At 45.0% G+C, this 15,579-nt stretch overlaps 1 protein-coding gene across 1 annotated transcript; it reads left to right on the top strand.

Annotated features, from left to right (window-relative positions):
* Window positions 1-2,104: 2,104 nt before the first annotated feature.
* Window positions 2,105-11,627, top strand: MFN2 (mitofusin 2). Its single transcript, XM_009959148.2, has 17 exons — window positions 2,105-2,279; window positions 2,982-3,117; window positions 3,480-3,642; window positions 4,175-4,299; window positions 4,623-4,731; window positions 4,824-4,931; window positions 5,334-5,487; window positions 5,729-5,796; window positions 5,969-6,090; window positions 6,405-6,531; window positions 7,218-7,322; window positions 7,848-7,950; window positions 8,622-8,842; window positions 8,986-9,135; window positions 10,076-10,272; window positions 10,557-10,691; window positions 11,360-11,627. The coding sequence occupies exons 1-17, from the start codon at window positions 2,105-2,107 to the stop codon at window positions 11,427-11,429; spliced, it is 2,268 nt and encodes a 755-aa protein (XP_009957450.1). The 3' UTR covers window positions 11,430-11,627.
* Window positions 11,628-15,579: the final 3,952 nt, after the last annotated feature.

The raw sequence follows: 15,579 nt of genomic DNA, 5'->3' as shown, positions 1-15,579 counted from the left end.
CTTCTAGTACTGCAGCTGAAAGGAGCATGCATACCCAGACAAATTCAAACCATGTTGGTATGCGTAGATAAAATCTAAGAAAGGGAAGGCTGAGAACAACTAGATTAGCCAGGAGGGTTTCACTGCTGAGTTGTCTCTGTGCTATCCCGTGTTACGATTGTCAAAAGCTCTAATCAATCTCTGGATAACAACCCAGACCCCGACCCCCCATGGTCTTTGGTGGCCTTGTTCCAGTTCTCAGAGATTGTTTTGATAATTTTCTTTGCATCTAGTTTGAAAGGGCCCTCAAAGAGCTGTTCTCTGGTACTTAGATGAAATCATTATTCGGTGTTTCTGTTATTTGAGATTCCAAACCAGACCACTCCACTGCAGACAGTTCTCTAGTGGGGTCAAGGCTGATAGAAGTGAGTGGTTGGGAAATGCTGAGAGATTGTGGTGAACTGGTAGGTGTAAAAATCTGTCTAGCCTAGACCCATGGTTAGAGAGCGAAAGGGGAGAAACCTTTTCTGCCATTGCCTGTGAGATACCTGCTCTGCTTAGCAGAGACAGGCACCGTTAGGCTCTGGCTCTGCCCGACTAGTATGTTTCACAAGCAGTAAACTCACATCATGATCATGATTGTCCATGAGGGGGGAAAAAAAAAAAAAATCTTCCTCTTATTTCTCTGTGTCTCTGGTTTCCAATGCCTCATTGTCAGGTGTAAAGCCCCTTCGTCTAGGATGGGTTGTACTAGTGCAGGCAGAATAGCTTTAGAGGTCTGAATTCTGGCAGGGGACTTCCTACAATTTGAATGGACCTGAAGAAGGTGACACAGACCTTTTTCCTCCGCTTTCCATGCGCTTTCTAGGTCTATTTCAAGGCTGAATGCTCGCGCGTGCCCGTGGGAGAAAAATCCAGGCAGGGACAATCAGTTTGAAAAGTAAAACCAAGCTAAATGTTGTGAGATGAAATCCAGACCCCTCTGTTAGCAAAGGAAGGGCCTTGCTGGGCCAACCGCGGAGGTGTTTGGAAAGGTGTCTGTATTTATTCAGCAGCATGTTTTTCGCATAGGCTGTGGTGTCTTTCCTCCGCCGGCGTGGCGATGGGAATTAGGAGCCTGTCACACGAGATGTACAGTGCCAGCCGGGGGAACGCGCATTAAACCGTTACCCCACCGGGACGCCGTCCGTGGGTTTCATTCCTGCGGCGGGGGCCGCCGCCGCCGCTGGCGCCGGGCCGGGCCGGGCGGGCCGAGCCCTCAGCCTACAGCTCCCGTGGTGCCGCGCGAGAGGGCCCGCCCGTCGCGTGGCGATGACACGCGCCGCCTCGCGCCGGCCGGGTGACGGTGCCGCGGGGTAACATGGCGGCCTTACGGGAGCGGCGGTGAAGGTGAGAGGTGGGGCGGTGCCTGGCGGTGAGGGAGGTGGGAGCCGCTCGAGGCCCGGCCGGACTCTCGGGGGACGCCTCCCGGGGGGCAGGGGCAGGGGCGGGGGCAGGGGAGGATCCGAGCCGAGCTGAGCCGCCGGGGCAGGGTCCTGCCGCCCCGCGGCGGCGCGCGCCGCCCGTTACCCGTCCCACCTGCCCCTGAGGGCTGAGGGGAAGGCGACGGCGGCCGCCCGGAGGGTCTGGGCAGTGCATCCCCCGGGCTGGCGGGGGAGCAGAGCCTGGCCCTTCCGTGAGCAGGGCAGCCTGCGCCCCTCATCCCTTGGTGCCTCTGCCGCAGGGACGGGGACAAGCTGGGCTCGGCGTCGCTGAGGGAGCTGCGGGACGGAGGCTGGCCAGGGCGAGGGAGAAGGCGGGAAAACTGCAGTCGTTGGTGTTCGAGAGGGACTCGAGCTGACCATGCCTGTCTTGTGAAAACGTAACTCACCCTGAAAGTAAGTGGAGGAAGGGGAGGACTGAATCGCAGGGAGCCTGTTTATTGCAAGGGAGAGGAAAAGAAGATTTATTTTTATTTCTGATACATGAGTAATTTCCAAGTGTAGAAAGTGCGACAATTCCTTTGTGAAAGAAAGGAGGTTGTTTTTAAAATTGTATTTATCTGGTTCTTGGTAGGAGGCTTAGCTGGATGGCTGTTGGCACTTGGTGAGCCACCTTTATTTGCTGGATTTTTCCCTGTAGTGCAATGTCCCTGTTGTTTACTCGTTCGAAGTCAATAGTTGCAGTGAAGAAGGATAAAAGACACATGGCTGAGGTAAATGCTTCTCCGCTTAAACATTTTGTCGCTGCAAAGAAGAAAATCAATGGTATCTTTGAACAGTTGGCGGCGTACATCAATGAGAGCTCCTCGTTCCTTGAAGGTAAGCTGAATTCTCAAAGCACAGGCGTGTAACAGTGCTTCACCCACATACAATTCCCCCAAACACACACACACCAAAAACCCCTTGTTCAATTAAATGGCGCTGCTAGGCCTGTGCATATATGTACAGGCAGGTCTGTTTATATATCAATATTTAAAAGAAAAACAGAAAATTATTTACTCGAATTTGAGTGGAGTTCAGGATTCATATTTTAAAGCTGACAAATTAAATGCCTGTTAGGAAGCTGAGCTAGTTAGTGAGCCGTGCTTGGGGTTTATGTTTGGGAGTTTTTTAATGAGCTGTAGAAGACCCTTTAGGTTTCTTGCTTATAATTCTTTCAATATTCTTGCCTAGACATGTCTTTGCTAGTGACTTGTAGCATATGCCAATAATTGGCTTTAACAGCTTAAGACACAGACAGAAGTTGGTTTTTTTTAAAGGGTGTTGGAGGGTTTGAAGTGTTGGCTGTGTGCTGTTGAAGGCAGACCTAAGGATGAGGGTGGTTATTAGATATGCAAACGAGACCATCTGATAAATGCTGAAGCAAAATTGCCTCAGGGTGAAATTGCATGTGTCGAGATTACCCACACGGTCTTTGGGACACAGATAAACATTTAGTTATGTGTGAGACCTTGTGAAGAGGTGTTTCACCCAGTACTGATGACTTCTGGAATTCAGAGACGTGATTTATTTTGATTTTAGAAACACACAAGAACATCGAGCTTGATCCTGTCACCACAGAAGAGCAGGTACTGGAAGTCAAAGGCTACCTGTCAAAAGTCAGTGGCATTAGTGAAGTGTTGGCAAGACGACACATGAAAGTTGCTTTTTTTGGGAGGTGAGTCACGTGCCTATGTTGCCTACGCTCCCCACTCAGTAAGGCAACTGGCATCTGTAGGATTGTAGCCAGTAAAAAGTATTTATAGAAACACTAGTGCTGCAGCTTTTGCTTGTAACATGCGTGTCCCTGGTACTAGTTGTCTTGTAAATTGGAAACAAATATTGTAGTACATAATTCTTTGGTTTGGAAGAATGCTTAAAATAAGAAAATAGAAAAGTCTTTTTTAAGTTGCCCTATGGCACCTAAATTGTTAATGCTTCTGATACTGCTGGATGTAGAGAACTTGATTTCTGGAGTATCCAGATGAGTCTACCTGAATCTCAGAAGCCTGGCTATACCATTCTTTAATCTGTCTTCAGGACAAGCAATGGGAAAAGCACTGTGATAAATGCCATGCTATGGGACAAAGTCCTTCCTTCTGGAATTGGACACACCACTAACTGTTTCCTGCGTGTAGAGGGGACAGATGGACATGAAGCTTTCCTGCTTACTGAAGGCTCAGAGGAAAAAAAGAGTGTTAAGGTACAGTTTCCTTAAGCATAAGATAATGCTCTTCAGAAGTGCCAGAAAATGGAAGAAACCAAGAAAATTAAAGCACTATGAATAAATTTCACGGTTAAGAACATTAATAATTAAAGGAATAGAGATGAACAGCAGGGTTTTGTTAGATCTAGGAAGGAAGGAATGGAAGTTACAGGATGGAACTTGTTCGTTTTATGAAAAAGCTTATATGTTGTATTTGTTGGTGATAGCAGGGAACCAAAACGATGACTCGGGAAGTTCTGAGCTCTGTATGACTGACAGAAGGCACAGACTTCCTGATAATTCCTCAGCAACCTTTCTTGACAGGAGAATTTCACATAGACTCTAACTAGGCAGTTGCCTTTTGACTGGGAGACTCAAGCAAGTTTTGTGTGGAAAACCTCACAGGGAGAAACTGATTTGGAGTTGGGTTTTATCTTAAATTGTCTGTGAACAGCCCTGAAGGGGAGATAATTGTGTTAATGGGCGTTAGCATAAAGGAAATGTTATAAATTATCCATCTTTTTAATAGACAGTAAACCAGCTGGCTCATGCCCTTCATCAGGATGAACTTCTGAATGCCGGCAGCCTGGTCAGCGTAATGTGGCCCAATTCCAAATGTCCTCTCTTAAAGGATGACCTCGTGCTCATGGACAGGTGTGAAATATCTTTCTTTCCTTTCCTGCTTCTGACAGATTAATTAGAGAAATGTCTTCAAATACAAATTGAACAAACATCAAGGAAATTGACCCTGTTTTAATCTCTGACAGTGACTTAAGCCCTTTGCTGTAGTTAGCAGTCGGCGTTTTTTGTGATTGGTACTTCCTTTTGGTCTGTTCTCTGTGTCACCTCAGGGCAATGTGGCTCAGTCATGGGAAAACAATGCCCTGAACGGCTGAAATACATTTCTTTTTAACTTTTTTAATTCTATTTTTGCTGTTTCCACAGCATAGTAATGCCTCTTCTCTTTTTATTGCTAGCCCTGGCATCGATGTAACCACAGAGCTGGACAGTTGGATTGACAAGTTCTGTCTAGATGCTGACGTGTTTGTCCTGGTGGCAAATTCTGAATCAACATTGATGCAAACTGTATGTTCAAGTCCACTTGTTCAGTGAATTTGGCTAAAAGTTAAAATTTTTTGACATACTGATCTTAAGAGGTTTTGTTCCGTTTTGCTTAGGAGAAACAATTCTTTCACAAGGTGAATGAACGTCTGTCTCGACCCAATATATTTATTTTAAATAACCGCTGGGATGCATCTGCCTCTGAACCAGAATACATGGAAGAGGTTTGTGATGTGTTTAAATTCCTTCTCTTGGCATGGATATTGTAGATATCTGGATATTTGGCTCTGGTCCTTGCGGGTAGAATCATGAAGTGTTATATGTGATCGCTTTACAGTTTGGATTTTTATTGCCATAGTATGGACACTGGAGGGAGTACAGACTAGGGATCAGGACATGGCTTTTGAAATTCTGACCTGGAAATCAAGAGGTGCACGGGGCCGTTTTGAAGTTAGATTATTTAGATAACCTCTGGAAGATTCCGTAAAGCAGCAAAGTTTTTTCTTACTCTCTTGTGTTGGTAGCTTAGACCAGCAGAGGGCATCGGGGTGCCTGGTCTGACCTTTGGGAGATGGAGCCTCAAGTGGATTTAACTGCATGTGGGGTTTATCCTGTTTATCCCTCAGGTGCGCCGGCAGCACATGGAGCGCTGTACCAGTTTCCTGGTAGATGAGCTGGGTGTGGTGGATCGAGCCCAGGCAGGAGATCGAATTTTCTTTGTGTCGGCAAAGGAAGTGCTGAATGCCAGGATTCAGAGGGCTCAAGGGATGCCGGAAGGAGGTGAGGAAAGCTAACAGAAACTTTCTAGTTTCTTATAGGGGACAAAATAGAGAATATCTTGTTCCAAAAACCAGATAAAATCGGGGTTGGTCAGGTTATTAATAGAGCAGTCAAAACCAGAGAGGTGACTTAGCAGCACTTTTGTATTGGCTTCAAAGTAAAGTAGGAGCATTTCCTGATGTCCACCATCTGACTGCTTTCTCAAAACTTAAGTGGTTGTTTTGTACTTTCCTTCTTTCAGGTGGAGCATTGGCAGATGGATTTCAAGTAAGAATGTTCGAGTTTCAGAACTTTGAGAGAAGATTTGAGGTGAGCATGATGAGTACTAACCTTCTGTTTAGGTTTTACTCCTGAAAGGTTGGGGGCTAGAGTTTATAAACATGGAATGGGACCACATTTTGGAAACAGATTATACGAGGAGGAGAAGTTTTGTTAGTATGCTTCTGCCTGCTGCTAATCTTGGGCTGCCTTTTGTGCGCAGGAATGTATCTCGCAGTCAGCAGTAAAAACAAAATTTGAGCAGCATACAGTGAGAGCAAAGCAGATTGCAGAAGATGTTCGCCTCATCATGGATTCTGTGCATATTGCTGCCCAGGAACAGCGGTGAGGAGAGCTGGTGCTTGCAAAACTGAAGCTCGTGTTCTGGGAGAACTTTAAGGGAATACGAACATTTAAAATACAAAGCAGAATACAACATGTCTGGAAGCGGGAAGGACGCGTACTGGTAGTCTTGCTTCTAGTGAATTGTGAAAGTATTGGGAAAAGAACCTCTTTTTTGTCCTGTGCCGTGTGTGTGTAACGTATTGTAGATACTGACACGTTCTTGGGTGGGAGAATCTGTCTTGTTTCTGGAATGATATTTGTAGGTCAAAAATTCATTTATCTGGCTTTTTGATGGGCACTTTTTTTTCCACCAGAGTTTACTGTTTGGAAATGCGGGAGGAACGACAGGAACGTTTAGGTTTTATTGACAAACAGCTTGAGCTCCTTACTCAAGACTACAAGCAGAAAATAAAACAGATCACAGAAGAAGTGGAGAGGCAGGTGAGGAGGAGTGGCTGCAGAAAAGTAGATTGTCTGAAACAGCTACCAGCACGGTGGGAAAAATGCAAAGTGCTAACAAAGGTTTGAAGTGCTAGAAAAGTGGGAGTTACAGACGGGAAGAGAAGAAACGCGTTCAGAAGAAGTCTTGGGCTTTTTTTTCCCCTTGAGATAATAAAATGAAAAGTAGAATACTTGGGGGAAACTTTCAGGGAGACTCAAATAAGATGCTTTAAACAATGAGACTTTGATGGATGTTTGAATTATTATTGCTACTATATTTCATTCTTCAGTGCTTCCTAAAATACTAAAATGTTTCAGATAGGTTTCCTTATTGTTTCAATCTAGAATAATGTCAGTCTTCTTACTATCAATAACAACATGCCATTTTTACTATTATGCATATACAGAAAAGACCTATCCATTTTTCACAAGTCTTAGATTGCCTCAGTCTTTGTATCTCTGCGTTGTTACACAGAGCATGGATCTATGTACTTCTCAGACGTTGTCTTCGTCACCAGTCGCCGGTGTTGGTTTTGCAGCTGGCACACAGCGGCTGCGTGGCGCTGCCCAATCCCAGCGCCTGGTGTTCAACAGCGCTTACCAAGACATGCATGTCTTGAGTGGTGGTTTTCTGTCTGTCCTTAGGACAGGACATACAGAAACTCTCTCCTGTGCTGTTTCTCTAGGTGTCAAATGCAATGGCAGAAGAAATCAGACGGCTTTCAGTGTTGGTAGATGAGTACCAAGCAGACTTCCATCCATCTCAAGTAGTTCTTAAAGTTTACAAGAGCGTAAGTGATGTTTGCTTCTTATGGGTTGCTTAGGCAGTTTAAAGAGGCCTTTTTTTTGCTCTGGGTCAGTAATTATGCCAGCTGTTTGAGATGCTTAACATTCTTCCAACTAGGGTATGATCTAAGCTTTTCATGTTGTGAAATATCTTTTGTTAGAATGTGTCTTGTGTTTGGATAGCTTCTGTAAAAAGTGAACATCTTAAATAAATTAAAAAAGGGAAGAAATAGATCTTAAATTTTTTAATAGGTTCAGTGGTAAATTGATACACATATGGTGTGTCACATTGTATAGATCAAACAGAACTTTGCCTGGACTACAGAGTACATGTGAGATTTTTTTATTTGCTTTTTCCTCTCCTTTGCTGAAGAATGGGGGGAAGAATGAAATTAATGTTAGAACAGTGGGCAGACAGAATGCATGCTACTGTTCTGGGAGGTTTTTTTTAACTGGCCAGCTCTGACACCTGCAGCCTGCATCTTACCTGTGTTTATTTTAAGCTTAATAACCCTTTCTTTGTTCGTCAGGAGCTGCATAAACACATTGAGGAAGGCCTGGGCCGTAACATGTCAGATCGTTGCTCCAGTGCAATCACCGCTTCCCTGCAGACAATGCAGCAGGAGATGATAGGTCAGTTCGGCAGGCGAGATTTCCCTTTCTCTTTCCTTTAACTGTAATGCACAATAACTAGGCAGGCCTTCTGGGTTTCTCTTTAATCGGGTGGCTGATGTGCAGCTGGCATCATCTTAGTTTCCATCTCGATTAGGAATGCTGTTGTGTAGAGGGCTGCTTTTTCCACTCTGTGTCTGAATTTGTGCAGTGATTTGCTGATGAATATATGCAATCAGCTTAATCTTTATGAGGGAAAGGAGCCATGGCTTTGGGAACTTGAGAGGTTCTCAGACCGAGATCCTAATGAAGAGTGAATGGCTCCTAACTAGGTGCCTGTCTGAATATGAGCTTTAATAGGAGGATGGTGCCTAAACACTTTTAGAACTGGCTTTCGGATTCTGTTCTCCAAGCTATGGCTGACTGTAAACTTCACCAGCTACCTGTATTTAGGAGGGCCCATGGAAAGGTTTCCTTCTGTGTTGATCTGAAGAACTAAGAATTGAGTAATAATTCATGATGTATTTCTTGCTTTGCAACATGCTCAGCTTTGGGAAATTTAAGGTACTAAGAAAAATAGCTGTGGAGAATGGAACAATCCATAACCACCCTGATTACAGAATGCCAATCCAGTTCATTTTTGTGAACTCAGTAGCCATTTTTTGGAATGTTTTTACTTTGTGTCTGTGCAGATGGTTTAAAACCCCTTCTCCCAGTCTCTTTGCGGGGCCAGATAGACATGGTAATTCCCCGACAGTGCTTCATGCTCAGCTACGATCTGAACTGTGACAAGCTTTGTGCTGACTTCCAAGAGGACATAGAATTCCATTTCTCTCTTGGATGGACGATGCTGGTGAACAGGTTTTTGGGACCAAAGAATGGTCGTCGGGCCTTGATGGGCTATAATGACCAGGTAAGGTCCCACCTGGAGTGGTCGGTGTGGATGAGATATTCATCATTTCAGTGGCTGCTGAAGTCTTTTTGGTGGGAAGGGCAGTGGCTTGCCTTCTCTTATTCTGTACTTTGGTTTTGTTTTGTCACTGCTTTTCTAATTAGGTTCAACGCCCTTTAACACCAGCAAATCCCAGTCTGCCTCCTTTGCCTCAGGGCTCTATGACCCAGGAAGAGCTCATGGTATCGATGGTGACTGGATTGGCCTCATTAACTTCCCGAACTTCCATGGGGATCATCGTGGTTGGTGGTGTGGTGCGTTGGCAATCTGAGCAGCATTTATATATGTGAAGTTGGAGCACTGACTTGAAAAGCTCTTCACTCCTGAATCCTGTAGATATTTGCTGTTCACAGACAGTGAAATACTTTCTCCTTTGAGTGTTAATATTGAGCTTATTTTGCATAATTTCAGGCTTGGAGCCAGGGTTGTTGTGAAGATAACCCTTTCAAGTATGTTACAAAAGCATTAAATAGTCTCTGAATCTTTTGTGAGAATAAAATAAAATTCAGTATTTTTCTTTTCACATTTACAGAGCAATCAGGGTAGAAATGTCTACCAAGAGCCTCTGGTCATGTGTATCTCCCTTCCCAGAAGGGCAGGAGTGCACTGAATTTTAGATTTTTACTATGCCTAATTTATTTCAGAGAAAATCAGCACTTCCTGCTTTTCTGCCCTTTGAAAATAATAAATGTTTTGAATCTCAAATCTCCCCAAACTGCAGAGGCGTAAGAGTTCTAACTCAAGTTGCGTGGTAACTAGTTCCTGTTGCAGGAAGGATCTTAAGTTTCTATAGTGCCAGTTCCATACCTGCAGTATGGACACTACCTTCTAGTGTCACAGTGTCTGGGAGTGGATGATTTCTCAAAGGGGAGATGGTTGCTAAAAAACACCTTTTATTTCAGAAACAGGGATTCTGTGAACCAGACAAAGTTAATTTGCACTTGCAGGTGTAATTTAAATGTGCTGGAAAAGTTAACCCATACGGAACCCCAGCAGCTGAGGATAGGTATTTTTGTTGTGTAGGCTGGACATCAGTAGTTAGCTGTCTGCCCAAGGAAACCGCTTGCAAGGCAGGTTATCTCACTGGCTCATGTGCCTAGAATATAAGTGCAATGCTGTGTGCACCGTTGTTAGGAGTCAGCGTTACTCCTAGGTGACGATGATGTCGTTTGTTTTCCCTTGTGCTTTTTTTAGGTCTGGAAGGCTGTGGGTTGGAGACTGATTGCTCTCTCTCTTGGCCTTTATGGGCTCCTTTATGTATATGAGCGCCTTACCTGGACCACGAAAGCCAAAGAGCGAGCTTTCAAACGGCAGTTTGTAGAGTATGCTGGGGAGAAGTTGCAGCTCATCGTCAGTTATACGGGTTCGAACTGCAGCCACCAAGTCCAACAGTGAGTTGCCTGTGTTCAGCTAAAACCTTACCTAAATTCTGTGGTTTGTTTGGGTTTTTTTTTAACGATATTCCTTGTTAAAGCAAGGTAAGCCTGAGTATTGAATTCCAGTACTTCCATCTCTCAAATCAAGTTGCTCTGATGCTCTAACATAGTCTTGTGCGGACGTGGGAAGATGGAACATCTGAGTCAGTATCATCATCGCTGTACATCAAAGGGATTTAGTCCTTGAATTTGCTGCTTAATCTTAATTTTTGTCTTATCCAACTGCTCTTGTTTCATAGAGAGCTTGCTGGAACCTTTGCTCATTTGTGTCAGCAAGTGGATGTCACACGGGAGAATCTTGAGGAGGAAATTTCTGCCATGAATAAAAAAATTGAAGTTCTAGATTCACTACAGAGCAAAGCAAAACTGCTCAGGTGAGATTTTACTATCCCATATACAGAGACATTTGCATACAGTCATTTTTTGTGTGATTGCCCCGAGATATTCAGATTAGGGCGTATCTTTGAGTGGAGTCCTCCTTCTGTCATAGCTTTTGATGTGCAGACATCAGCATCTTTCCCTACCAAGTCGTGTTCCCTTTCACTGTGTACTTTCCCATGTACTGTCAACAGTCATTTAAATCTTCTGTCTCACTGAACACCTTTTCCTCCTTGTTTTTGGTTTGTTTGAAATTACAGTTCCTTTACGTTTATCAAACCATACAGTCCTTTACTCCTACAAAATCCTTCAGGCTATTATAAAATGATACAAAAAGTCCCACCCTCCCCATTGTACACAGTTGCCCAACATTTTTCTTCACTGTGCGAAGGCTGTCGGGAAGTTTTCAAACATTCCTTATCTACACAATTCGATCAATGTGAAGTTAGGACCAAGATCTCCGTTTGAACCTCAAAGCCTAGGGACTGTTAGCAGGCAAGTGTTCCTGGCCTGAGGAAGGGCAAGGAGTGGTAGCAGCATTTTGGAATGGACCGCTGGTACTCTTCTCCACGCCGTGCTGTTTGCTTGTTCTAGTCACGCCTCTTTCACATTGGCTAGGGAAGAGCTGGTTTACTCACCTAACGGAGACTTTCTGTCCTTGCAGGAATAAAGCGGGTTGGCTTGACAGTGAACTCAACATGTTCACAAATCAGTACCTGCAGCAAAGCAGATAGTGTGGGAAGAAGAGGAAAACAACACTGTTTCCCTTCAGTGCTCTCTTATACTGCGGAGAACATGGTGGGTGATGGAATTCCCTAAAGGGAATGAGCAAAAGCCCGTTGCTAGGTTTCCAGTTGCTGTGTGAACAGTAGGATTCTGCTTCCCCATTTTGTGTCCCACCTCTAAACACTAGCTGTTTATAACTTTTTTTTTTTTTTCCCCTCCCCCTTCTTGTAAGGCTAGGCTACTTCAGAAGGAATGTGTGCTTTATACATTCACAGGGGGCTTTTTAAAGCAAAATAAAGTACAGTAACAAATTTAAAACAAACAAATGTTTGTCAGGTTAAAAGTTATTCTGACGCATCTTTATGGAGTCATTTATTTTACTACATGAAGACAGAACTTTTGACTTCCAAGCCCAAAGTTTTTGTATGTGTGACAAGCAGCTGTTTGTCTCAACACAGATGCCGTGCACACAGACGTCATGATGGTTTCCCAATGTGTTTATAGCCCAAGCAGGCCTACCCCCTAGGTTAATGTTCCGTTGTTATAGAACGTGACAGAGCATCACCGTGTCCCTTCACAGAAAGGTTTATAACTGTCAGTGTGTTTAAACCTATGAACAAACCATAGAGCAAGAGGGCTTTGGTAAGCTTATTGTCTTTGGAGTTAGTTTCTTCCTCTTAAGAGCTCTTTAATAATGCATTCTGGCCCATTTCATGTCATGGACAAATAGTTTGCCAGGACGTAACTATCTCCTGTGAAGGAGGCAGTGCTGATAATCTGGCAGCTTGTTGAGGAAGAACATTAGGAAAGAAAAGCTGGTTGACAGAATGTAACGAGCTGCCTCATGAGATAAGTTGATGAATGTGAGGTTTTTTTGGAGATGCACAGCTGTGTTTCTGGAAGCAGGCCTTCGGAATTCCATTACCACTGTTTGGCCACAAGAACAGCATGTGGGTTACAAGCTGTAAGAGATTTTGCTTCATGTCGAGTTCCCGCAGGATGTTACAGTCTGTGCAGTAATGATCTGATGTTGTTTCTCTTCTGTTAAAAGTATGAGAATGAGCTGGCAAGTGCAGTTCCCCTGGGGCAGAGGGGGAGACCTGTCCCTTGTATTTCATGCCAGGGCAAGAATGGGTTATGGCAGTTTATTTTTTTTAAGACAGTCTTTATTTGCAAATAGATGAAATTAACAGTTGAGTTTTGCCCTGAAGCGATTTTGGATTTGGAGTACAAGATTTGGGAATTGTAAGGACTTGAGTCTGTTCCTGTTGGAATTGATAGAGAAGAAATTCCCACTCATTTCAGTAGCACCAGGACTAGGTTCCTGTGTTGCAAAGATTCTTTTCCACTTGATGGGTCAGGTTTTTTTGCTGGGTTGGGTATAATCTTTCTGTTCCCCATGAAAAGTCTGAGGAATCCAGAATCAGATCCTGTAGTTCTGAGGTTAGTAACAACCTAAATCTGTTCAGCATTAAACTTTAGAGAATATGGGCTGTCTTTGAGCAGGTCTCAGCTGAATTCAGAACTACTAATCAGGGGGATTTTTTTCTTCTTGACAATGAGACTTTTCACTTGAAAATGGTATCGGCTGGCCTTAGGATTTCTCATTTATGCTCAGGTGTGAATATATGTGCCTGTGACAAGTCCCCTGTTTCATGTGTCATGAAAGTTACAGAGAGAAGAAGCTGCCTGATACTTGAGGGAGTAAAAATATCAAAATGTCAGTAAGTATTTTTGCCTGTTCTAAGATTTGTAGTAAGACTCGAAGTATCTTGGTCATGTAGGAGCTGGCAGTGAGACTCTTGTTATGTCCCTGGAATGCGGGAAGCAAACAAACCTTTCATTCCAGTAGGCAGCTGTGAATCCAGCCCAAGCTGAAAAGCCATTTTCATCAGAGGGCTTCATTGGCCTTGCTCGGTTTCCTCACACAGCCAGCAGGACATAAATACAGTTTGGGTCGGATCTGAGAAGGAGTAAGAAAGAGATTTGAGTCCTTGTCTTTGGAAATGTGCTCTCTAGGCCTGTGTTGAAGTGTATCAGAGTAAGTGGAGTCATCCACTGTTATTCTGCTGCAGGTATTACGTGAATAAATTGGGATCTCTGCTCTCTCAAGCTATCACATACACGTTTATAATAGGCTGTGTAATACACTACTGAGTTAAACTATTAAGAACATCCCTAATACACCGGGAAATTGTCAAGATAGAGGGAGACGATGATGTGCTACTGCTCAGCAGCTCTAGGCTACCTGAAATGCCGACCTTGCTTTTGAAGACGTGCGGTGTAGCATCTCTTCAGCAGCCCTTTAGGGGAAATCTGATAAATGAGCTGATCTTTAAGCCAGTGTCTGATTTGTAAAGGGAAGAGATTGATGGGTTCTTAGAATCTGGTGTCTTGCCAGTGTTTGTGGTTCTGACACTGTTCAGATTTTGGTGATGTAGGCATTCTCGCTGTAGTGCTGAAACCTAACCTATAGAGTAGGGGAAAGAACCACTTGAATTTTTTAAGAAGCAAAACCGCTAACATGGGAGGGAAGAATTTTTAAGTATGTGTGTAACCCTCGTCCCTAGAAGTCAGAGTGATTGAGAATCAACCTTTTAACAGAAGGGCCTATGAGCTGGATTCCTCTTAAACAAAATACAGCTGTACTTCTTTAATTCAGAGTGGTGGAAGAATGAACACTATCAGCAAGGAGGCTGTTCTCTTCTGATTTTCCTAAAGTATGATAAACTAATCCTTAGAACAGGTACTTCCAAAAACAGTCTTCCCCAAACTCTTATTAAAGAAGGCCAGCTAAATGCACTTTATCTGATTGCTGCTACTTATTTTTCTCATTGTGTTATGTTGATGGAGCTCTTCGAAATGCTCTTACCGGTGAGGTTTCTCTCTGCTGTATTTAAGGTGATAAATTTGCATGAATTATTCCTGTATCAATGCTGTAATAATTGGAAACCAAAATAAAAATCAATTGGAAAAATGTTTCCCCTGATGTGTTCTGCATGTCGTGGTACAAGGCCTTCAAGTATAAGTATGATATAGTCAGATGAGGATCAGCTACCGTCTTGTAGTAAATTGCATGTCTGACAATAGGGACCTTTTATCCATGTGAAAATTAACAAGGAGACCCATGCTACTGAATTATCTGATAGAGAGCTTGAGAGATTCCCTAAGTTAAAATGCTGGTACTGAATCGGTGATCTCTTGAGAATATTGTAGGAAGTAATGGTCGGCAATGCCACATTAATGGACTGAAATTGTGGCGGATCGGTATTCTCGGTTGATAGATTACACTGCGTGTAGTTTTGGCAGATTTTCAGTGAGAAGCCCTGCCCGGGCTCCGGCCGCCTGCCCTGCTCCGGCCCGCCACTCGGGGGCCTCCCCGCCTCCTCCGCGGCCCTGGGCGGGCCGGCCCGGCCGCCTCGGCATGCCGGGAGCCGCGGGGCGGGCCCAGCCGCGGCCGCCGCTGCGGGAACGGCCGGGCCGGGGCCGCCCGGGGGAATCCCGCGGGGCGGGCAGCGGCTGGAGCGAGGGCGGGGATCCCCCGGCCGCGGGATCGCCCGGCGAGCCGGCGGGGCGGCGCGGCGGGGTGCGGCGCAGGTGGGCCTGAAAACACGGAGGCGGCGGCGGCGGCGGGAGGGGGGGGGGGGGGGTAGCGCGGGGAGTTTGAACGTCCGCAGCCCTGGAGCCGCCCGGACCCGCAGGCTCCCCGCGCCGCGCTCCGGAGGGAGGGTTTACCCGTCCTCTGGCGGCTGCCAGACGGGTCTCCTGACGAGGGGAGGGAAATTTTACAACGCCCGGGGCCGTGTCTGCTTCCTCACGGGCATGGGGCAGCCGAACCAGCGCGTCTGCGCCGCACCGGCGCTGGGGAGCTCCGCACTGGGGTTGGGCAACTTTCTTGCAGAGATAAGAGTTCTTAGCTCCCGAGACAGCCGTTATTTATTTTTAACTGCGGGAAGCTAAGCTCCTCTGCGAAGAGGATGGAGCCTAAAGCATGAGCTTGAGAGCCTGGGGTTGAGCATGAAGAACTAACTAGCTTGCAGATTATGCTGAGAGTGGATCTCATCTGGTAAAACCCTTCCAGAAAGTCCCTTGACTAATGTTATTTTCGGAGTATCTGCTTTCCGATGAGCAATGGTGTGAGGATGCTGTTAGCTTTGT

Source organism: Leptosomus discolor, chromosome 20 (assembly GCF_034619465.1).
Source record: "Leptosomus discolor isolate bLepDis1 chromosome 20, bLepDis1.hap2, whole genome shotgun sequence".
In the NCBI taxonomy this organism is placed as follows: domain Eukaryota; kingdom Metazoa; phylum Chordata; class Aves; order Leptosomiformes; family Leptosomidae; genus Leptosomus; species Leptosomus discolor.
Note: the sequence above shows the minus strand (reverse complement) of the source record. Positions and strands in the feature narration are given on the sequence as shown.

Bases quoted from the DNA above. Each gene is read 5' to 3' on its own strand.
- MFN2 (XM_009959148.2), top strand. From the start codon at position 2,105: ATGTCCCTGTTGTTTACTCGTTCGAAGTCAATAGTTGCAGTGAAGAAG. The intron at 4,732-4,823 runs GTATGTTCAAGT...CGTTTTGCTTAG, and splicing joins AATCAACATTGATGCAAACT to GAGAAACAATTCTTTCACAA. The intron at 9,136-10,075 runs GTGCGTTGGCAA...TGCTTTTTTTAG, and splicing joins TCATCGTGGTTGGTGGTGTG to GTCTGGAAGGCTGTGGGTTG.